General features: G+C 40.5%; 1 protein-coding gene across 6 annotated transcripts in view; it reads right to left on the bottom strand.

Annotated features, from left to right (window-relative positions):
* The window catches only part of oxr1a (oxidation resistance 1a), a 232,130-nt gene that overhangs the window by 39,075 nt on the left and 167,514 nt on the right, over positions 1-25,541 (bottom strand). For 5 of the 6 annotated variants that reach the window (XM_078253731.1, XM_078253730.1, XM_078253733.1 and 2 more), the window contains 2 exons: positions 9,108-9,215; positions 7,645-7,758 (listed from right to left, as the gene is read on the bottom strand). The exons of the other annotated variant lie outside the window; for it this stretch is intronic. In XM_078253731.1, the coding sequence (XP_078109857.1) occupies positions 7,645-7,758; positions 9,108-9,215 (222 nt within the window). The remainder of the gene's footprint in view (positions 1-7,644; positions 7,759-9,107; positions 9,216-25,541) is intronic. 6 annotated transcript variants of the gene reach the window in all.

The raw sequence follows: 25,541 nt of genomic DNA, 5'->3' as shown, positions 1-25,541 counted from the left end.
GTATGATTTCAGTTTTGATTTAAATGAATAGCCGCACAAAATATTCTGCAGTGACATCACGTTTAATGGCTTTGATTATTTGAAAGGCTGTTGGAACACCTAATAGGCGTTTGAAACATCTGCTGCTAGATCTGACTCTTTTTATATCCAAAAGTAAAAGAGAAGCATCTGAAAGGAGATCTCACTTCAGAGCACTCGTCTTCATCAAGGTTACACTAGCTATTTACTGCTTGCATTGCTATTACCATACACCTCCCAGAACCATTTATTTAGATAATATCCTCATTGAGGCGTGTGTGCCGAGCACCAAAATTGGCTTGTAATTAAAAGATGCCGGGGATTCTGAAAAAAACGCAGAGTGAGTTATTGAGGTCCTTCCTTTGGTTTAAAAATCAAACAGCACCTGGATGCTGCTTGCTTGCTTACACACAGGAAGAGACAGTGATAGGGGTGTCAAGCGCGCGCGCGCGCGCGCACACACACACACACACACACACACACACACACACACACACAAACAAACAAACACCTACACAGTTGGCACATGAAGTGAGGTAATGTTCCCTCCTGTCTGTCTTCCAAGTACACTTCCTCTGCCTGGAATAATTGCTGCCTGGCTGCTTGTCTGGGAAAGCGAGCTGCTCCGTTCATTAGTTGCCCTAAATATCAGACATGGCGTCACTTTTAAAGGCTTAATTTCACTGCAGTCACACAGCCCCTCTCTCTGGTCCTCAGCCGCCGAGAGCCGCGGAGTATGCTCCTGTTCTCGCAGGCATGACCTAAATAGATAAGTGGTAAGTGAGCGGGCCCCTTTCTTTTGGCAGCCGGGGAGAAATGAACGGACCGAGATGGGAGCAGACGGAAGGGGAGCCCTTGTGGTGGGAGGGTGACTAAACCCAAGTGGAGCAGCAGTGACAGTGATGGTGATGGAGAAAGCAGTATCCATTTTCTTACAAAAGTGGCAAACAACACTGCTGTTTCCATGGAGACCAGCAAACAGTCATATCTTAAGGGACCAATGGGCTTCCTGCGGTGCTCTGTGATTGGCTCATTCAGATGCTGCAGACCCAGTACCTGAGGGAGATGGCTAATACACTGCTGGTCTTAGCGCTGGGAGGACAGGAAGTATGTACAGTATGTATGACTGACTGGACCAGACCGCTGGTCTCTTTGGACACAAACAACAGGGACAACAAGTGGAAAAAAATGTGATGTACATTTGGCCATATATCAGAGCAGGAACCAACCCCACATCTAGAAGGCGACACTGGAATTTAAGGGACATTACACTGATTTTCGCTTAAAGCTTTAGTGCGTAACTTTTTGATATTAATGAACGTCCGTTACATTCAAGCTGTTACCAAATGAGTTGCTACAAAGCTAATGAAGACTATCAGCTCCACACAACTCTCTCTGGATTTCTAAGTGTGACTATGTTCAGAAGATTGTGGCGTCCGGCGACTTTCGCACACAGAAGCTCGAGTGAAGATAATGACCTCTTCTGAAGAGTCCATCATGTTTTTAATCCTATGTGTCCTCCTTGGTTACAAGCAACTGTGTGGAGGAGGAGGGGGGAGGGTGGGGCGGTGCACGATCACAGAAGGCTTGTATCACGTGGACGCCCTGACAGTGTTGTTGTCATTACTTACAATTCCTCATGGGGGAGACAGAAACTACACACTATAGCTTTAAGTACCCTGACCGATCGCACAATATTTACTAGAGCTGCCCCTCTTAGTCGATTAGTTGACTAATTGGTCGTTTTGGTCTTAAGCCCAGTTCAGACCAAAGATTAGTGACGAGACAAAATCGTTTTAGAACGTTGCAAGGAAATGTTGCAGTGGCCTGAACTGGCCCTTGTCAGCTCTAGCCAGCTGATTGCGTCGCCTGCCACTCAGCTGGTCAAATCTCCAGAGGCTGGTTTTAGTACGTAAGGGACGTCACCTGTTTCAACAGCCAATAGTGAAGTCAGCTTGTAAAGTCAGCTTCAAACTATAGAAATAAAATGATACATAATGCGTTTTATTTCTGTTATAAACTGTCAACTGGTCGAAAGGGCAGAGTTTTAGACGGAGGCTCAATGGCCGCCTGCCAACATGGATATGTGGTCAAGCGAGCCAGAGAGTGACTGAAGAGAGGGAGCGGCGTTAGAACAAAACAGTTAATCAGAGAAATAAAACGCCGTTTTCCGCCGAATTATCACTAGAAATGCAACTGTAGCAAGCATCTCACTATCACTAACGTTATCCACATTCATATTGATGCAACAAATGATATACCAAGCTACAAAAAAGCCTAAAAGTCAGAAGTTAGAACAGCAGTAAAAAGAGACATTGCTATGGAGATGATACATTGTCTCGTCGCATTGGTGTGAACTAGCAGGTTTCAGAACGCTGCAGAACAGCGCACGCAAGTAGTTGCACGTTTCAACTGGTCTCTCACTCAGTTTTACAGATCTGTTGATTAAATCAACTGCATTCTGGAGGAGCTGTGGGCCCTGTGAGCAATCGCGGCCATTCAAGTCAATGCTCGATATTCCACCAGCCGCTGACGGCACGTCTCAGAAGCGTGCGTGAAGCGGCGCTCCGCCCCACTAAAGATACGCGCCAGGTCTATTTTCACGTGAGCCGATAGGACAGCCGGGCAGGAAGTGAAACAGCGAGAGCATCCAGTCAATTTACCAAAAACACACCCCCCAGTATCGTATACGTCTCCTCTACAACACCACGGACAACGAGAGATTCATTTTGGAGGTGGAAAAAATAATACGACATCACAGATCCTTTTATCAGGACAACGCAAACAGAAGGCATAGAGTTTAATTACTGGAGTGCTTGGAGTGGAAGGTAGATACTAGCTTAATAAACACGTGATTGGTCTGTAAAGTACTTGTAGAGACAATAAAATATGTGAGTCGGGCAGCAAGACGCTCCCGGTGGTCAGAAATACATCTGGCCACATGTGGAAATGCCATGTATTTCCATCTTCATGTAAAGAAACTACAATAATGAATCAAACCAAAAATGGCTGCCAGCAGCTTGGACACTAATTAAGAACCATGCATTAGCAGAGACCGTTTTTCTATTGGGTCATTTCACACATGCACTTTGTTGTGTAAATGCTCCAGCAATTTAACATTGCACAGCGTCATGACTGAAAAGGACCACAAGCACTTGTTATACATAAAGGTTGCTTTAATCTGCTTCTCCCTCCATAGGCCCACAAGGCTACGTCTTTTTGGACATATAAATATATAAAAGTACATAGTATATTACTGCATGTTTTGCACTGCCTTCTTAAGACAGCAATATAATACATTTCATTTTTAAGAGTACAAGCAAATTCAATTAGTTAAATAACTTTATTAAAGAAATGCTGTAAATGACTCAAATTGAGGATGTAGAAAGGAAGTGAGTGACAGGACATCAGAGTATTTTTCTGTCGATCAGTGCCATATACTGTATGCCTGATATACTCATTGTTGTACAACTACATGAAGAGTAAGTCTTTGTATAGTAACTAAATAAACTATAAACTATATAAACTATGTTCTATGTTTTAGCAGCTTACCTAGCTACATGTTGAAGCTAAGTTTGAACAGTATTGTCCTAGATGGTCTGATTTCTGCTACAGCCTCTTAGTTATCTAGGACCAGTGCTGGAATGTAACTAAGTACATTTACTCATGTACTTTACTTAAGTACAAATTTAAGATACTTCAGTCTTTTTCCATGCCACTTTGTACTTCTACTCCACTCCACTTTGTTTTTTTTTTAAAAGATAATTTTTTTTAGGCATTTCTTTAGGCCTTTATTGGAAAGGACAGTTTAGACATGAAAGAGGGGAGAGAGATGCCATGACATGCAGAAAAGGGCTGAAAGTTGAAATTACCCCCGCGGCTGCTGCGGCAAGGACTGAGCCTCAGTAAATGGGGCGTATGCTCTACCAGGCACCCCCACTTCACACTTTTTTTATTCCGCTCATGGAAACAGACACATTTTATAATGTATCAAAGGGACATATTGTACGTTTTACACTACATTCATCTGACATCTTAAGTTAGTTACTTTACAAATTAAGACTTTTGCACACAAAACACAAGGAGTATATTAAAATGTATGTTTTATTATAAATTAAACTACCCAACAATATACAGGCCTACAAGTATAGTCAATGTTTTTGCGTTGAGTACTTTTACTCTTAATACTTTAAGTACATTTTCCTGATGATACTTACATACTATTACTTAAGTAACATTTTCTATGCAGGACTTTTACTTGCAACAGAGTATTTTTACAGTGTGGTATTATTACTTTTACTGAAGTAAATGATCGGAATACTTCTTCCACCAACTGTCTAGGATCTTCTGAGTGGAAAGAGTATGGCATTGAAGACCCTTGGGAAAGTTACCAGATAAAGGTTTATTGCTAGAAAAGCTAATAAAGGTGATAAAAGAAGTCTGAAACTGTTGGCTTATGGTCTTGTTTTAGGCTGATTTGACTACTCAATCTGTATAATCAGTAAAGATGAACGACAGATCTCTCTTAAACAAGTTAAGGCTCTGACACACCAACCTGATTATCGGCCGTCTGACAGTCTGGCGAGGTTGGTGACTCGAGTCTGTTCGGTGTGTTCCGTGCCGTCGTCAGTCTGAGGAGCCGTCAGCTTTAATTTGGGCCGATTTGACTTGTTGAATCGGCCAGTGGGCAGTCTGACTCAATGACCAATCTGATTGGTGGAGTGCTAGCCCGTGACTAGCGAATCAGTGCTTCTTCCACAAGAAGAAGCCCGACAGCTGACAACGCCAGTATCTTCTATTACTAGCCCTTGTATTTTCTTCCGTTCAGTGAGTAATGACAACAACGATCCTTCTTGACTACTATCAACACTCTCTGATGAAAACAATGACTGACGACAGCGTGCTCTGTGTTTACTAGGTCTAGAGAGATGTTCCCTCATTTCCGGTTTTCATTTTTTGGGCGACAATACAGATTATCGCCGCCTGCTGTTATGGAGACGTATTACGTCTCACGCACGCGAAGAATGTACGCTCAAGTCGGCATCGCTTCGGTGTGTTCCGAGGCACGTTTTTGAGAGACGGGAGCCGAATGATCAGTCTGACTGGCTTTTCGGCAGACGGTCGGCCGTCGGGTTGGTGTGTCAGAGCCTTTAGTCAGGGTTGAGTTGGGTTTCAAACCAAGAGCATTTAATAACGACCACAATTATATATATATATATATATATATATATATATATATATATATATATATATATATATATATAAAAAAAATATAATATTTTTTTGCTGTTCAACTTAGGGTGATTTTACTGATGTATTTATTGTGTTTGTTATGTATGATGGCACCTTGTCACCTGGACTCCTGCATCCTCTCTGCCTCTGCATCAAGAACCACAAAGGAAATAAATATTGGGCCATTGTGTCATAGACATTTGTGTAGTTGTGTGATTTAATGTCCTCCTTCTTATAATGTACTCAACTAGAGTAAACCTGAAAGCCCAATGGAAAGAACACAGATGTTCTCCAGGTTAATGCACTAGAAGAAATCATTTCACAGTCTCACAAGAAGTGCCTCCACTACAGTGAAGAAGAGAGAGAAATTGTGAAGCAACACATATGTCCTTGATTTGAACTATATGTGAAAGGCAGTACACTTCCTGTCCTGGCCTTGGAAAATACAAGGCAGGTTTTATTGTCTGACCTATCCTTGGAAATTATTGCATCCCTTGTCTTTTCTGCCCTTGAAAGCATGACACATCATCTTGGATGTTCACCTTTAAGGCGGATTTATGGTTGTAGGTGTGTGTGTGTGTGTGTGTGTGTGTGTGTGTGTGTGTGCGCGCGGGGAGTGTGTGTAGAGCGAGTGAGAGAGTGACGGGGATTAGCTTCGGAGTGAGTACTCTAGAGCCGTAGTGGGCTTTCTTACCATGGTCAGAAATCTGTAGCAGGAAAAGTGAACCCTCTCCTTGATTTCATGCTGTTCACAGAGAAGGAGAACCAGGAAATGAGTAGGGGGGAAATTCGATGCTACCAAGCCCAGCCAAGCGGACCAAGTTGTTACGGTCTGCGTCGCCGCTACTCGAAGATACAATTCTAGGGAGGTGCACGTCAGGCTACGGTGTAGGGTCCGGTATAGGGTCTGTATCTACGGACGTACGTATGTTCGGCGTCGATTCAACGCAGGGGCATTAAAGGTCCCATGTCATGAAAATTTCACTTTATGAGGTTTTTTAACATTAATATGAGTCCCCCCAGCCTGCCTATGGGTATCCTGCTCTGCCTTTGACAAAATGAAAGCTCAGATGGACCGATCTGGAATCTTCCCTTTATGATGTCATAAGGAGCAAGGTTACCTCCCCTTTCTCTGCTTTGCCCGCCCAGAGAATTTGGCCCACCCATGAGAAAGAGAGAGACATCATGCTTGCAAACAAGCAAAGTGGCAGTTGGTCAAGGCCACACCCCCACCCTTGCCCCCCCTCTCTCCTCCTCAATAGCTACAGACACAGAAATGTCACATCCTAAGGAAAGCTCATTGTGGGACTGGCTCTAGTGGCTGTAATTCTGCACCAAGGCTGAATTTCGGGAAAGAGACTTCAGATACAGTATTAGGGGACCACTAAGGCCTATATAAAAGAGACTTCAGATACAGTATTAGAGGACCACTAAGGTCTATATAAAAGAGACTTCAGATACAGTATTAGAGGACCACTAAGGTCTATATAAAAGAGACTTCAGATACAGTATTAGAGGACCACTAAGGCCTATATAAAAGAGACTTCAGATACAGTATTAGAGGACCACTAAGGCCTATATAAAAGAGACGTCAGATACAGTATTAGGGGACCATTAAGGCCTATATAAAAGAGACTTCAGATACAATATTAGGGGACCACTAAGGTCTATATAAAAGAGACTTCAGATACAGTATTAGGGGACCACTAAGGCCTATATAAAAGAGACTTCAGATACAGTATTAGAGGACCACTAAGGCCTATATAAAAGAGACTTCAGATACAGTATTAGGGGACCACTAAGGTCTATATAAAAGCATCCAAAGAGCACCATGTCATGGGACCTTTAATTGCACCTACTGTCTTTTCTGCCTTCGACACCATAACACATCATGTTGGATGTTCACCTTTAGGCTGACAATGAACAGAGCTTTAACATCTGACAGCAGTGGTTGAAGGACATTTTGCTTTATGGTGTGTGTGGCATTTGAATGCATTTGGTATAGCCAGCTTTCGGCACTTTTCTGTTCACAGATGTCCTTATTTATTATAGTGAACTATCTCTGAGCAAATCAAGGAAAAGAATGGCCCACCGCAAACAATTAAAAGGTCTACAGTTTCCCCTCTTTGCTTCTGTTACCTGAATGATAAACCTGCCAAACATTACCTGAATGGTGACTGTAGGAGGAATGAGGCTATTAAAAAAGACCAATCACATCTTTTGCATGTATGAGTGACTTTTTAAGTAAAATTCTACAATCTACCCCTCTTAGTATATTGTTGAAATAGTTCATACAGTTCTTGCTTTTACCTATAAATAACATGACAGCAGTTAGGATAGCATACTTTTTCTGAGTGTGTGAGATTGTGCAGATCAGAGGTGTGGTCGACATACCGTTGCCTTCTCTAAATCAGCTTCTGAGGAGGTGGGAGACAGGGGGCTGATGGGACTGAGGGAAGGGGAGCTTCCGACACTGGAGACGTACTCGGGATCAGGAACATACAGAACCTGCAAACACAATCCATGTCTGTATTTACACAGGCACTGCCTTTGTGCAAACACGCATTGCACACCACACATGCACGCAGAGGGGAGGGATAAAAGAGAATCTCTCACACACACACACACACACACACACACACACACAGAGAGGGAAAGTGACGGTTATGATGTCACGTCAATGTGTCAGAATTGGCAGTAATGGGAACTAATGCTTTTCATGCAGTTAGAACACATACAGTGACTGTAGTCAGCGCATTTCTTTTCCATTAGTCATTATTTATTGATGTGTCGATCGATCGAAACAATTCCCAAGCTGGAACAAGTACATTTTGGAATTATTTGCTTAAAGAAATGTCGATCGACTAATTGATCAATCAACTAATTGTGCCAGCTGTATTTCTATATTGATGGAATGCGTGCATTTCATATCTCTCTATAAACATATACTAAAGGAATAGTCTGACCTTTTGGAAAATATACTTATTCGCGCTCATGCTGAGAGTCCGATAAAAAAGATCAATACCACTCTCACAGCTGCTCATTTCGTATGAAGCTATCGCCAGGACACAGTTAGCTTAGCATTAAGACTGTTGACAAGGTGAAACAGCTCTGTCCAAATATTAGGAAAACTCTTACCAGCACTTTTAAAGCTTACTAATTAACACGTTATAATAATCTGTACAGAAACCAAAAAATAAATACGTTGTGGTTTACAGAGCCCTGCTAGCTGTTTCCAGTCTTTATGCTAATCCAAGCTAACCATAGCTTCATATTCAGGACGGGATTAGCAGATGGGGTTCGTGGATTTTATTTTGATGCCAAGAAATACAGAGCCAAAATATAATTTTAGATTGTTTGTCACTTTCCTCCATTGAGAAACTAATTGAGAATTTGGGTCTGACAGACAGGGAAGCTGGCAGTGTGTTTAGTGGCCTAAAGATGGTAGTTTGCGTCACACTGTCAGAACTAAAGCATCTTCGGGAGAATTCGCACATATAATTATACCTAAAATAGGTCCTTTGCAATTAATTGCATCCTAATGGTTCGATTGGCACTGTAATTAGCAGTGATTAAGTGGGGATACGGATAGTAGGGATGTGAACAATGAGTTAGCAAGTTCCTCTGAGAGAGTAGAAGGATGAACAGATGCAGCATGTGATGTTCCCAAAACAACGTCTACGTCCAATACCTCCACCTAGATTCCCATATTCACTGTGGAAAATGTTTAGTGACAACCCATTGTGAATGCATTATGGACTGTCAAAAGCAGCTACTGTGAGATTGACCGGTTTGTGAGAAGATGGGAGAATGATGCAGCTGAATGTATCAGTGAAGGAGTGCACGGCGGTTCACACCTGGCCAGGCACCACTGCTCTGGAGAACAGCTTGTTCAGCTGAACCAGTTCGTTGGGTGTGGTGTCAAACTTGAGCGCAATGCTGTTCAACGTGTCCCGCGATTCCACCTGGACCACAAAACAAGAGAGAGGACACACACAAAAATCACACTGCTGATTCTGTTCAGGGCATTTCCACAAAAGCTGTACAGGGAAGACTTGAAGATGTGACACAGATGAGACAGAGAGAGAGAGAGAGAGAGAGAGAGACAGAGAGAGACAGAGAGAGCGAGAGACAGAGAGAGAGACATAGAGAGAACAGAGAGAGCGAGAGAGAGAGCGATAGAGAGAGAAAGAGAGAGCGATAGAGAGAGCAGAGAGAGAGACAGAGAGAGAGACAGAGAGAGAGACAGAGAGAGCGAGAGAGAGACAGAGAGAGCGAGAGAGAGAGAGCGAGACAGAGAGAGAGAGAAAGCGAGAGACAGAGAGAGAGAGAAAGCGAGAGAGAGAGAGAGCGATATAGAGAGAAAAGCGGCAAAAACAATTATTACTTCAATGTTTCATTTTTTTTCCCGTTAGAGTTTGGGATGTTATGCTAATTAAAGCTGTCAGCTTTTGACCAGGAATTGATTCCCACAGGAGGTATTATAGAAATATGAACTGACATGAATGTCAGCAACAGTCTCGTGTTATCTTGTGAACCACTCAGGTAGCTACATCTACCTGTTGCTCTCAGATTTTAAACAAGAAAGACTCTTACTAGACTATAACTATGAATTCATTCTTTTCTTTATTGATTCCTCAATTATTTCAACTATTTAATGAATCGTTTAATAACTCATTTAGTAAAAAGTCTAGTTGAAAAATAAAACACTTCATATTTTCCCTCAGCACAGAAATTAGATGTCAAGCTTTATGTTTCAACCTTTCCAAGACCAAACTCTCAAGAGGAAGCGTGTAAGAACTGGATCAAACTGTGTGTTGGTCTGTTCTAGCGTAAGCTGCAATCGTCAGTAGGGCTGGGTATTGTATAAAGAATTGCCATGCAAGTACCCTTAAAGTGATACCGATACCAAAAGAGTACTTTGTTTGATTGATTCTATTTTTTTTCTACTTCATTCGATACCCATCACGTGATTGGAAGAATCTCGGCACGCTAAACTGCCAACTCAAATACACTGTGCTCGACTTCACCGCACCACAGCCTGTATGGGTTGTAGCGGCTGTGGTAGTGAGCCAATCACATCGCATTAGATCAAACAACGCTTGCAGTAGTTGGCTGCGAGCAAAAAAAAACAACATACAAATAGGAATTTATTTTAAGATCTGGGGGAAAAAAAAGAGGATCAAATGCAGGTGTCTCCATCGTTTGACTGGAGAAGTTTCGATACTACCTGGTATTGGGTTATTTTGGCCAGTCCTTCCTGAAAAATGCAGAGGTTTTTTTGTGATGGTTGCGGGCAAAAATCCTTGATTATGCGGCACGTTTTCTTAAAAAATGCGATGGAATATGCGGGATATTTATGCAATTTTATGCGATGAAATTGCGGGAACTAATTACGTCACTTCATAACGTTCCCATGGCAACAGGGGAAAATGGCTGCTCTTGTGTGAAGTATAGCAGTTAACAGAGTTTAAAATGTCAACACAAAGAAAGGTAACGGACATCGGCGAAAATACACGCATCCGGCGGAATTTCCTGCGGCACCGGAGCAATCCCGGAAGTGGAACGTCGAGGATATAGACTATTTTGATAGGTACCTTAAAAAGGTATCGAGTACCGATAACGAGCCCTAATCGTTAGCATGCGTGGCTAACTAGCTTCCTACCTACAGTAGTAACCGAGCGTTACTTTCCAGGCCAAGGAGCATTTGATACTATCTTACTTTGTGGGGGTAAAATACAGGTGATATAAAAAACCCTGTTGATAACATCCACCGTGGTATTTCCCCACTGTGTGAAAGCCCATCCTGGATGCTACTATATCAGAGTGTAGGCTAATGTTAGCAGCGTTATTAGTAAAATATACCGTTTGAAAAGACAAAGTATAAATCAAACTCCTTTCTTGCTTGTTCGAGTATTCCTAAAGAACAAGTCTGAACATTTCCTAATCATACTAACCTTAGCACTAACAATTTATTAAATTGAGTAAAAACATATCATCCTGAACCATATTCAGTCTACAAGCAAGCAGAAGAAGAGGTAGTACTTCATGTTAGCTGAGGTTTAATGTATCATACAGGCTGTTGTGGCGACATCCTGGGCTCAGCTGCTGCACCCTGCAGTTTTACACAGGTGCGTTAGCTTGTCTCCACCAGTTACAATCCATACAACAGAGACGTGCTCCAGGTGTCTGAACTAGTTAAGCATCTTACATGCCCAGTGGGAGTTTCTACTTTCCAAATAAGGACGACAACCATGTCAGAAACAGCCTGCGTATGTGAGAAATGTAATATAAGTGAGATTTTTTTTTTTTACCTCAGCGGAGAGAACCCCTGAGAACCAGACAGGCAGGGTTGACTCTGAGCCGTGTATAATTAGGACAGGATAATGGCACTGTGTGTTTTAGTTTTTTTCTCTTTCAGTCATGGGACAGCCTCGGTGTGTGTGCATCTATCCTCCTGTGTGTGTGTCTGTGTGTGTGTATGTGCAAACAGTCCCACAAAAACACCAAGCACTGACAGCTCCAAATTCTTGACATGACAGATTGTTTCCAGGATATTTGTGCACCAGCAGACAGACAGAGACACAGCACAGTCATCCACAGGTAGTTGAGTAAAGGAAAACCAAGACAGACTGGAACATTACTTACACAGAATCATTGTGTGCGAGTTAGTCACACATGACATGAGAGGATCATGGTAAGTCAACACATAACATCGAGGGGAGGGAGCAGAAAATACAAAAACTCAGAAGCCATTTGCAACCAGTGAATGTTTTCACAGTTAATATCATTAACAATGACGTGCACTAACTTGTGCTCCAAAAACAGAATGTTTTGTCTCCAGGTAGCAACTGAAAGGCAATGTGAAGTGAAAAATTAGAAGCTATTGCCTTTTGTTTTTCTATTACACGGGTGTCGGACAGCGTTTCAAGAGACAAAATCTTTAGTAAACTCAGAAACATTGAGATTAAGTGTGCGTGGGCTAATATTTGATTTGAAACAGAGCTCTAAGGAATTCATATTTCAAGTATTTGACATTTACAAAGTGGACTTGATTTAGCAAGAACAAGCGTATATCATCCCCAGGCTCAGAGAAGCGAGCAAATCCAAACAAATATTTGTATGTGTGCTATTTAGCCTGTTAGCTTGAGCATCTACTGATGATGGGACATAGCAGGGCTTTGGAGACAGGGGGCCAAGGCTGGGGACAGGAACAACGTAGCCGTGGACTGGGTTGTGGTGAAATGAAGCCAGGTTAGGACTGAGACAGGACTGACAATGTCAGGTGACATTTTTCTACTGAACAAACGTGTGTAGTTCCTACACAACACAGATTTTAAATTGTAGTGAGTCTTTGAATTTGAATACAGATATGTAGTAGGTTTCCTCTCAGTCATGGGGGGAAACACCGCTGGTGCATTCCCCGCAAGAAGAAGGAACACTAGACATTCAAACTTGTAAAAACCCTGCAGAAAACTCTTTGTATTTGAATCTGGTACAAATCTTCTTTAAATCCAATTCAGCAGAATGTTTGTCCGTGCCTCTGATACTAAATATAGGTGTCATTTTAAATGATTAATGATCATGGTTTATTTAAATTGGTAAAACATCTAATTAATGGATGTTAGGCAAACCCCCACACCCAATGAGGCTTTGTCTGTTTGTCTTTTTTTTTTAAACTTTATCCTTGCACTGCTATAGTTTTTATATTACTATGTTTACATTATTCTCTTATATTGTCCATATTTAATGCTGGTCTCTAGACTTTATCCTTGCACTATTGGACTTATTTGCACTACCACCATGACACCCACTCTCATACTGAATGACAGGGTCAGTCCCTGCCCTGTCACTGCAAGCGTCTCATGCTTATACATCCCTTAGTACATTCATGTGGATTTGTTATTTTTTATACTTAGTATTTTTTATTTTATTGTCCATGCTATTCATGTGGATTTGCTTTTTTATCATCCTGTTTATGATGTATGTGTATGTTGTGTGTGATGTCTTAAGCTACTGGGACCTTGAATTTCCCCTTGGGGATCAATAAAGTATGTATCTATCTCTCTATGTATCCATCTATGCATCCATCCATCCATCCATCCATCTATGCATCCATCCATCCATCCATCCATGTCTGAAACAAGCCCACTACAGGCAACCAGAGGAATAACAACAACATTGTTACAACTTCTCAGAGAAAAAAACCTTCATAGTGTAACTGAGCATACAGTCACATGATAAAAAGATATAATAAATAGCTAATGAAGGCTGAAATCCAGCAGATATAGCTAGTAAAAGACTAATCACCATTATGGCAGAGTGACAGTAATACTGCTCCGCCAATGCACAGCTCTCACCTCCAAGTTTTGGAGGTGAAATGTCTGCTTGACATTCGACATGTTGCTTGAAGCACCATCCTCCACTGTTGAGCAATTAAACAAAGTGTGGGGGCGGGGAAGGATCATCTTGGAAGTCCAATATAAAAACAGTTCTGGTTTTGAAACTGAAAACTGTCTGCAATGTGAAGTGCAGAAATCTCTGCTGACAAAATCATTGTTGAGTCATCGTTATTGATCAACAGTCCTGTCTTAATGGGTTATTCCTTATATATTTCTTCCTGTCCCTGGAATATGAAGACTGAACTAGCTCTGGTTAGACAACACTGGGCTGAGAGTGTGCCAATTGCTAAACCAAGGCCCAGATTGCTGGCTACACTAGGTTTGGATGCCCTACCCGCTGGGGGAACACAATAATCAGCACTGAGGTCAGTCATGCTGCTGGGATACAGTCTCCATGACTCAGCAAAGTGAGACAATTCTGTGGACAACAATGAACAAGGCAGAGCAGGGATGAGTTGTGCAGTGTGGACTGGGTGGGTATGCTGCGCAGGGCTGACGGAGATAGTAGTGTCACAGTGAGCAGAAGTACACTGCAGATGATGATGGGATGGGTGGAGATTGACTACTCTAGGCAGGTAACTGGTTGCAAATGGATGTTACCAGATTAAACTGAGGTGAGGACCAAATGCAAACCTTTAGACTTCCACTGACAATCATACTACATAGACTAAAAACCAAATACCTTTTATTATCATGAATTGAGGCCCTTTTATTATCATGGATTGCAACCTATAGGCCTCCTCACTTGATTTATTGCCTAAGTAAACAGTTTCCTAACAAGTTTATGGCCTCAGGCGCCAGTTTCATGTCTTCTTCAATACAGCATGATGTTCATTTTGTAAATTATGGTCCCATTTATTTTAAAATTGACGATAAAGCAGAGGATGCTTTAGGGCATGGCTACGCACTGACCTGTCAATCATGACAGAGGCTTAGCAATGCTAACCATCGCACTGTGTGTTCACACGTCATCAAAGTTAATTGAAACCTTTTTGGTCGCCTAAAAACGTCTTGTTCAGCGTTCTGCCAACAAAGCTAGCTAGCTAGCGCTAGCTGGTAACTTAAGGGTTAGGGTTGGCTCTTCTGAAAACGCTTTGGAGGCGCAGCTGGTTTTTTTACGCCTTGATTGAGTCTGGTTGCTATTATACTGAATATCCGCGGAAGTAGTCTTTCTGGTATTTGTCCCGCCTATAAAGTCACAGTGACGACCGCAGTCTTTTACCCAAAGTTGAACATTTCTCAACTCTCAGCGACGAGAAAAAAAAAAACTCCAAACGTGCAGAGCACAGCGCAGAATAGACGCTCAGTGCCTCACCATGCTGCTGGTGTTTGTATAATATAAATATGCGACAAAGCATTAACTTATGTAGGCCTCGGGGAAAAAAAAAAAACGCTTCGGTGAACACACAACACCACCAGGTAGAATGAAGTTAGTGCGCTGTGGCCGATTTAGTTAATCTAGACACAAAACATTTCCCAAAAACCAATCGATTGGTTAAAGAGGTAGAATTTCAGTCGACCGAGATTATCTTTGGTTGACTACAGCCCTTTGCGAAACCTAATTATTCATCAGTTAGTGTAGCAAGTGACAAGGAAAAAATGCCAATGCTTCACACAGACAAGCCTGTTAATCCAGATATTTTTCCTATTTTTGCCCTGTTCACAGACAGATCTCCTTGAAGGATCAAAGTGGAGAGACACAATAACAGCAGTTTGTTGAGATGATTACATTGTCCTGCTAGATTAAATGTTAATTTCATCAGTTCCTAGAAACAAATCAAATTAGAAGGCATCCTTCATATTTCAAAATGCTATTTGATACCCTTATATCTTCACTGCTTGTTCATCAGGCCAGATTTAATTTAATAATTTGATCAAAGTTAAGATTAAATTAAATGGAGGTTGCACAGCAACCAGGGCAGTGAAGACATGGACAAAGCTCATGGCTGTCAGGCTTAGAAATGAAGGTTATTCGTCACAAGCATCACGGACCAATCTTGTCTGTGTGTGACGTGTCTTAACAAAGTTAAGTGATTAGATGCCAAATTCCAGTCAGTTTGGATATTTGAATACCATCAGGATGTATTTTCAATGAGACGACCACAAAATTGCCTTTTCAGCTACTATTTCATGTGTGTGGACATCATATCCTGGTTTCCGAAACTGCGGGCTATTTTACAAAACCTAGATTGCGGATTAAGCCGGGATTATGCAGTTATCCTGGCTGAATGTAGTCCTGACATGGTTTCGTGAAAGCAGTGGCATACACGTTACCAGGGAGATTTATTGTGTGCAGCTAGCCTGCTCCAGAGCAGCAGCCAGGCTTGATTAATCCTGGTGCCTTTTCATTGGCATTTCAATGGTCAACATTGTGATCATTATTATTTATAGAATTATTCATGTGACAGTCATTGTTATGGTTATATTGTGTGTATGAAGACTGTTTTTCATATTGTTAGATGTTTGATGAATATATTAATGCAGTTGTTGAGTTTATTAGAAATGGCTGATAAATAAAGTCTTTTTTTTATGAAGTCAGCAGAATTGTCAAAGAACGCATGAATTATTTTAGTTGATTTATCGCTTTTTTTTAATGTATTCTTTAACAATAAAGGATCATGTATGTTACTCCTGCATGCACGTGTATTTCATTTGGCACTGGTAGCAAATAATTTGTGATATAAGGTTTCATAATTGTATAATCCTCCCAAATTATGGTCCCAGTCCACTGGATCAAAAACTATATTAGTGCACTTTACATTCATTAAACAACAGGGAGAGGTTCACCTCAATGTCTTTTGACCTTTTATTTTGCTGGGATCACTTGTCTGCTGGGAACGTGTGATAGATCAATAATAACTGATTAATACATTGTGTTACAGTGTGCATTGAAACTATCACTGTTTACTATACCAAGAGAGATTTGAGCATAATATTAGGGGTGGTACGGTTCATGAAAAAACATCCGACCTGCTCGGTCCACTTGTCTTGGTTCGGAGCGTGTGTGTGCCGCACGGTTCGACGCTGTATCAACATCTCAGCTAGCTTTCCTCAGAGATGGTCCCAATAATGGGTTTAAAGTCAAGTCAAGTTCAGTTTGTGCATGATTACATGATATAACTATATCATTATTTAATACTGTAACCTACATTGTGGATAATTAAGCTATATAGGCCTATCATATGCTGAAGTATATTTCTGGAGTGTTAAAGATTAAAAGAAAAAATAACAAGAACCGTACAGAACTGAAAACCGTGACCCTAAAACCGTGATACGAACCGAACCGTGGGTTTCGTGAACCGTACCACCCCTACATAATATACATGGTCGTAATACAAATTCTAGCATTGAGTATTAGTGGTTGTAATTAATCTTTGTTGTACATTTCCTGAGTAACATATTAACTTGATGACATGATGGCGCTGGCGTAAGAGGCAGGTGTAGACGTCTGCTCAATGCTTTATTTTTTTGGGCAGTATATGCTAAGTTCCAGCCTACTAGTTTACATGTAACAAACTATCAACTGACTGAACTTTTCCAGTTTGTACGACTGATTGCAGCGATAATATTGGGCTACTTTTGAAAATAGTCAACAACAGTTCAGCAGTCTGCCATGGACCAGCAACCTGTTTCCAACAACTTAATCTGGGAAGCCATACAGCAACTAAAGGTGGAAATGGTCTCTCACTTTGATGCTAAAATGGGCTCAATTCAATCGAGTTTACAGACCATAAAAAGCTCACTGTCCACTCTCAGGGAACATGTGTCTGAACTCAAACAATTTTACCAACCTGAAAAAACGTATAGAGACGCTGGAGAGTGATAAAGTCGAGGATATTGAGAACCGAAGCAGGGCTTACAACCTGCGTTTTCTTCAAGTTCCGGAGAAATCTAAAGGTACGGATATTATTGGATTTGTGGGTGGCCTTATTGGGCAGCTCCTGGGAGCTGAGAATTTCATCGCTCATCGCTTTCCCTCTACTTTACAAACCAATGCTCTGAAAGTTGGACCAAGGCCGATTTTGGTGAAATTCTACAGCCTCCGAGATCGTGAACATATCCTAAGACTTTCACGGGAGAAAAAAAGAGTTGAAATACGAGGGCAAAAGGATCCACATCTTCCCAGACTATACCGCTAGAACAATGAATAAACGACGGCAGTTTGATAACGTAAAAAAAAAAAAAAGCTTTGTGAGCTTGATATGGAATACTCTGTTATCTTCCCAGCAACATTGAGGATTAAATCAGCTGGAAAGATGTTCCAGTTCAAATGCGCAAAAGAAGCCGAACTGTTTCTGGACACTAGGCCCATGGTATGACTGTCTGCACGCTGTCTGCGTCCACTGAAGGTAGCCCACAGACAGACTTTGATTGATATGATTTATAGAATCTTCAGGCATATTGTTGCATTCTTAGCCTGAATTTCTTAAGGCTTTGTATTGCTTCTCTTATTTTTTCCTGATTAGGCGGTGAAATTCTAATTTTCCTTGTATGTTTTTTTTTTTAATTTTTTTTATTTTATCTTTTATTTTTGTATTAGTTTTTCTGATTTAAGAAACACAACTTACCTGACTATAATGGAACGGTAACGATTTTGCTTTACAAGGTGCGTCTTTTCTACCGGTACTTAAAGTGATTTTGCTCATGTCCTAATATGTGGTTACAATGACTTATGATGATGATGGCCTATGTTATGTTATTAATTAATTATATATTGGACATTATGTTTTCCTTTATTGAAATTGGGCAGCCAGCGTCTGAATGGCCAATTAGTTTATGGTCTTGGACAACTATGTGTGTGTGTGTGTGTGTGTGTGTGTGTGTGTGTGTGTGGCTCCCCTTCTCGTCCCTGCTTCACCCCTATCCCTGTCCCTACACTACTAAAACAGCTAGTCTATTATTGGTAAAGGTTTACATGTAATACATCTAAATATTAGGAGTCTGCCAAACAAAATAGATCTTATAAGAGCATGGCTTGCCTACAACAAACCAGATGTTATCACTCTGTCTGAGACTTGGCTGAATATTAATATTTCAGATGAAGAAATCAAACTTGACAGATATACATTGTATAGAGCTGACAGGGGTGCACGTGGTGGTGGTGTAGCCACCTATGTTTCTTCATATTTATCCTCGGAGCTTATTACTCCATATAAAAATCCTGTGTATTTTGAATGTGTCTTTGTAAAAATCTGTTTCCATGCAAACAAACATTTGATTATAGGTAACATTTACAGACCACCAGGCTCCCCCTCAGAATCAATAAAGTGAATTGGCAATACTATTCGTTCTTTAAATTGTCCAAAAGAAATGATCATCTTAGGGGACTTAAATCGTAATTGGTTAGACTGTTCCTCCCTCAACAAAAGACATTTTTTGGAGAGCCTCAAAAAACACAGCTAATTAAAGAACGTACTTGAGTTGATAACAGATCAAAATCTTTATTAGATTGGATCCTGGTCACTCACCCTGATAGGATTATGGACTCAGGAGTACTCTCTGATTGCTTTAGTGATCATTCCATAGTGTCTTGCGTATGGAAGATCAGATTACCACGCCTACCACCTAAAATAATTAAAGTAAGACAGATGAAAAATTTTAATGACGAATATTTTATTGAAGATCTATTGAATATAAAGTGGGACAGACTTAATTTAATCCCTTCTGTTGATGATGCTTGGGACTTTTTTCATACTGAAGTACTTAGAGTTATTGACAAACACTCTCCTTGGAGGTCAGTACGAGTTAAAGGAAGACATCTACCTTCGATTAACGGTGAATTACTGGCACTATTCAAGCAAAGGGATAAGGCTTGGGAGAAACACCGTTCAAAGGACCCTCTTGATTGGGAAACATATAAACATTAAGAAATTTATGTACAACAAAAACACGGAATGCCAAATCCAATTACTTTAAAAGTTCCCTGTGTAATGACTATAACAATCCCAAGAAATTCTAGAAAAATCTTAACACCTTACTCAACAAATCTAATACAAGCGCTCCAACCAAAATTAGACTTCAAAATTACATTATTTCTGATCCTCCTGCAATAGCTAATGCCTTCAATCAGCATTTCTCTGCTATATGTAATTCCCAGTCTCCTAGCTACCTTAACACCACAAATAATGCTCAACTCTTCTGTGCCTCTTCTTTCTCTTTTTTAACCATTTGTCCCATTGATGTTCAGAGAGTTATTTCAGAACTGAAGTCTGGAAGCGGTAGAGACCTAGATGGTTTGGAAACTACGTTTTTAAAGATTGCTTCTAACATACCGGCATATCCATTATCAGACCTATTTAACTTATCATTAACCTCTGGCGAGGTCCCACTAAGATGGAAATGTGCCAGAGTAACTCCAATCCATAAAGGAGGTGATCCATCCGATCTTAACAATTACAGACCCATTTCTATTATTAGCAATGTGGCAACATTTTTTGAAAAGCTAATATTTAATCAGTTATATAACTATATTAATCAGTCTCAACATCAATCTGGTTTCAGACCATTTTCTACCACAACTGCCCTACTAAAGCTCAGCAATGATGTGTTATCATCCTTGGATAACAATATGTCCACCGGAGCAATTTTTATAGATTTAACTAAAGCATTTGACCTTGTTAATCACTATATTCTTTTGGATAAACTTCATGCCATTGGTCGCTCTAAACAAGCTTGTTCTAAACATCAGTGTGTCCTTATCCACGGTAGTTTATCTCGCTTTTCTATGATGGAAAAAGGTCATCATTGGGGCCTCTCTTATTCTCAATCTTCGTCAATGATCTCCCCCAAGTTTGTTCTGATTGTTCTATACATTTATACGCTGATGACACAGTGATATATACTTCTGATACTATGGTATCTAAGATACAGAACAATCTTCAATATGATTTTGATACTATTCAAAAATGGCTCCAATATAATGACCTTCTGTTGAATTAGAAAAAATCATACTGCATGCTTTTCCCAACAAGATCTGCTACCCTGAATCAGACTAACCTGTTAATTAACTTCTTAGATGGCACCCCTCTTGGGAGAGTAAATGAATATAAATACCTTGGCCTTTGGCTTGACTCAACTCTCCTTCAAAGCACACACAAACACTATTGTAAGGAAGGTAAATCGCAATCTAAGGATCTTGTATCACTTTAACAATTGTTTTACACAGCTGATAAGGTTAAGAATTGTGAAACAACTATTATTTCCAATTATAGACTACGCTGATGTAGTATATCAGAACACTACTGAAACCAATCTCAAGCCTCTGACTGTTGTTTTTAATAGTATCTGTAGATTTGTGTTGAGATGCCCTTACAGAACACGTCATTGTGTCCTGTATTCCTCATTGAATATCTTGTCACCTAACGCTAGGAGACAGTTTCACTGGTTTCAGATTATTTTCAAATGCATTTATCTTAACTATCCACCCTATTTGAAACAATACCTAACACCTTACCAAACAATTTATAGTTTAAGACAAACTGAATTTTTATCCTTTAATGTGCCTCGCATTTTCAAAGAAAGTGGCAGGCGTTCATTTAAATTTAAAGCTCCCTTCGATTGGAATAGCTTGCCTGGGTCACTAAGATTAATCACATCTTTGTTTATTTATTTGCAAACAAGCAATTGTTGTAAATGCTTATCATAAAGCTTGATTGCCTTCTGGTGCAATTGTCAATTGTTTTTTGGTTATCGGATTTTTCATATTTTTTTTCCCCCCCTGGTATTTCTCTCTTTTGTTCTTAATTACTTTTCATACATTTTGTAATGATCATTCTGGTGATGTCTGGGCAGGGGTGTGGGGTGGGGTGGGGGGAGGGGGGAGGAAGTTAGTATGTGAGTTTATGTGTATGTTGTACTGTAATGTCTTGTCCTTTGTACTGTCCAGTCCTACCAAGGACCCTCTCGAAAATGAGATGACACATCTCAAGAGGTATTCCTCGTAAAATAAATAAATAAATAATAAACTTCCACTGCACACTTTTAAAGCAAAGTGCACAACTGTAAAATTGTGCAAATGAGAAATAACTCTTTGAATGGTATAATAGGCCTATGTCACGCAACAACTGAAGACCGGAAGAATGTCACTGAGTGGGGATACGGCTCTTCCGGTTAGCTTTTTACAATGGCGGAGCCCGATAGATACTGCTGGACCAAGTCTCTCTGCTACCTGCCTGAAGTCACCTACGATGATGTGGCTCGGATTGTAAATGACCTCTCTCAAAGTCAAAAACATTTTGAAAACGGCAAAAAAGGCAAACGGTACAAGACCGTGTACAGAAACGATCATAGACTTCAATGGTAGCAGCTCGCTCTAGCCGTTCGCGGTTTTGAGGGCACGGTAAACATTTCTATGGTAATAGCGAGTTGGACCAATGAGAGACGTTGCTGTTACGCTTAGGATTGTGGGTAGTGTAGTTTTTCTCCATAAGATCGCGGACAACCTTGTTTTTCTTAAAACAAGGTTGATTTCATACAGACTTCTAGCTTCTACAGGAGCAGAAACCTTCGTTTCACAATCACGCAGCTCGGGGTCAGTCTACCTCGGATGGTTTAGATATTATGGGATGGTTTAGACATTATGGGATGGTTTAGACATTATTCAGTTCCGGAAGGAGGAAGTGTGACATAGGCCTATTATGACGGTTTTAACATGGTTAGTCAGTAAAACAAAAAATTGGATAAAAACAATATATAACGGTCTAATAGCTGAACTAAAAGCCATCGTCTGATAGTGGTAACGCAAAGAATTAACAGCATTGTTGTTGTCGACTTCGGTTTCTGTCGATCAGATCAAGAAACTTAATCCAGAAAACCAAACGGGGTTGTTCCTCAGATGCTGAGGCAACTAAACTTCTACAGGAAGGACACAGAGTAGCTGAGATGTTGAGGTTTTAAAGACATGCCTTTACTGATGCACATGATCAAAAACCTGAATACTGTTACAAAAATTATAGAAGGACCTGAATAAACAGGGTTCTCTGTGTTGCATCTAATTGTCATATCCCAAATAAAATCAAAACCAAGATGAGAGTCAAACAGGGATACTAGTTTGCATGTCAACACACTCACTGATCTACGATTTAAAGGGGTTTTTGCTAGGTAAATAAAGCAAATGCAGTCAAAATTCAAGGCAGAGTGGTAAAAATAACTGGAAAATAAATAGTGATTCAAATAAAGCATAAAAAACAAGTAGAATGTGGTGACAGGTATGTGTCCCATCTTAAACATCTCCCTAGAACTAGAACTGTGTCGTTCTGATGTCTGCTCTCAGACATCTAATGACATCATTAAGGTCCCTGATGATTTGTCATCTCATCAGCTCTATAAAGTCGTACTGTAAGTGCTTTATGACAAATTGTATTAATTCTTGTTTTAGGAGAGAACAGGAGTTGCCCTTCTTTTTGAACGCAAGGAGTTAATAATGAGCGGGGCTCGTACAGTGTCAGGGCCTTTCTTCCAGGTGGCTTCAGCACAGGGCATCGATTCTCCCTAGGTGCTATTAGCTACCGTCTCCATTTATTTTTAACTTTATAGCTCCTCTGTTGCTCTGCACAAAGCCAACCTGCAGGACATTCATGTCTACAGGACATTTACAGCTGCTAAAACACACATTCTGTAATATAAGGTCACATATTAGGCTTATATTGACAAATCCTCTGCTTTTTGCTCTCAAACGTAGATATTTTAAAGCTTACCATGACTTAATGACAGCTGCTGGCTCTTGCATCTAATAGCTGCTCTGGTAGTTCTTCGTATCAGGATCGCAGCCAATCAACATGGATAAAAATATCTGCTGTTCAATGAAGTAAACATTGGCAAAGCCAGGTGGTGGGCTGATCTTGGCACTAAACGTGGTGTAATAATAGTATGATTCAAGTTTGCCTTAAAGCTTAATGAATCACTTCATCTACATAGGCAAGTGACGTTCCCAACACAAGCAGCTTTGAACGTCACATAACCACCAAGGGACCACTAAAATGACACATGTACATGCAACTCCACCAACCTATAACAGGGCTTTCCCTGCCATTATAAGGTTTAGTTGCAGCACTTAGGCCGAATGAACGTAAAATCACGCGAAACAAACAAAGACTTTTCTCAGATCTTATAATTGTAGTCGGTCCGCAGTGGACTTCTTTAGCGAGTTTTGTCTTTTAAGCTTTATTTTGTATCTTCTCTAGCTTTTCCAATGTTGTAGACACATATATAGTGATAAACGGTCCACCGTGATAAGTGAAATTGCATTTTTTTGAAAAACGTCACATCCGCCAAATACGTTCACCTAAGTCTTCTACAAACCTAGGGAAAACCCTGCTGAGAGATGCAGCCATTGATCGTCCTGTAAGAGGAGCTATCTCTAACTCAATTAAGTGGCAGAGGAGAGGGGACATGCAAATGTGACCCACTGATAAAGACCTGTTATTGACACATTGAAAGCAGAATGAGGGAGGGAGGGAGGGAGGGAAAACAGAGAGTAATCACAATCAGGATCATAGCCACTAATGACAGGTACACCCTATCTTCCTATCCTCCAGATCAATAATACCCATTATTCATCTCAAACTGGGGATGAATAATTAAGCCTCTTCCCGTTTGGACATCTGTCCTTCTGAGCAGATGTCAGCCATCTTGAGAGTGACTGACATCTAGCTAATGGTCACTCTTGTTGAACAGGAGAGAACGCACAGATTCAACAAGGGCAGTCGGTTGGACAGCCGAAGACTAATAGCTCCATTAAAAAGTCCGCTGGCATCTTGGTAGGAACAAAGCAGACCTAAGGTCATTTTTACAATTCATTGTCCGTCTGGTTTTACTTTCTAAAAAAGCTTGTAAAACATCAACCCTGTTGTCTGAAGTCAATCTATAAAAATCATTTTTGTTCAGGACAAACTGGGCTATTAGAATACTTGTGTTGCAGTGAGGTCACTTGAATGTAAAAAAGGTTGTGGGACCATACAGATAAACAAATAAATAAAACGGAACATGAATCTCACAGATATGTATTGATATCACACACAGATCAATAAAAGCTAAGCCAATCTCCTGTCTAAAACACGTCTCATATGTCTTGGGAGTCAAACTGTAAAGAAATAAACATTATAACTTGTAAATTTTTTCAAAAAAATGTCCAGACGCAATTGCCCTCATTGCCATCACTTATGCTACACAAGCATTTGTGTTGTCTAAAACAGTTCTCCTATATATTTGGAGTCATCCAGTGCAAAAAAAATATTAACAATATTTGGTCACATCTAACTAGTGTGAGTGATCTTCTTCTCACAATGAACAATCTTTGTCCTCCATCGGATGCCCATATAAGGCATAATGTGTGACGGACCTGCATTCCATTGGTTGACAAAACATCAACAAACTCTCACAAAGCATCATGGGATATTTAAGTTGGATGCTAGCATTGAAGCTAGCGGCATTGGCGAAAAATTGATAAATTATAGACATCAAGTGGATAAATCTTGGATGTAAGAGTTTGGATTTATTGCTCAACAACCCCGAAAAAAGGCAAAAGTTCCAGGCTGGATAGAAATCCTCCTGTAACGGCTATAGAGACACCAAAGACACCTCTGTGACCGCTGGATCGTTAGCTTTTAGCTGCAAAAAAACGGTAAGTCGCTATCTCTTATGGCTATGGAATGATTAAAATATGAATAAGAGATGGCGTTTTTTATCGTGTAGGATAAGCTCGGTCTCAGAGGGTTAAGTATGGAACATGAGTGCAAATGGATGAGTGCTACTGCAAAAGACAAACCAAGGAAATAAGATGCAGAGCTACGGATTCTTGGTTGGATTATTAAGCAGAAAGCTGATCCACAGTTTTATGTAAGGACCCTTTTCTGCACTGAGACCACCTCAGATTCTTAATGAATTTATTTT

This window comes from Sander vitreus, chromosome 6 (assembly GCF_031162955.1).
Source record: "Sander vitreus isolate 19-12246 chromosome 6, sanVit1, whole genome shotgun sequence".
In the NCBI taxonomy this organism is placed as follows: domain Eukaryota; kingdom Metazoa; phylum Chordata; class Actinopteri; order Perciformes; family Percidae; genus Sander; species Sander vitreus.
This window is presented reverse-complemented; position numbering and strand designations above follow the sequence as displayed.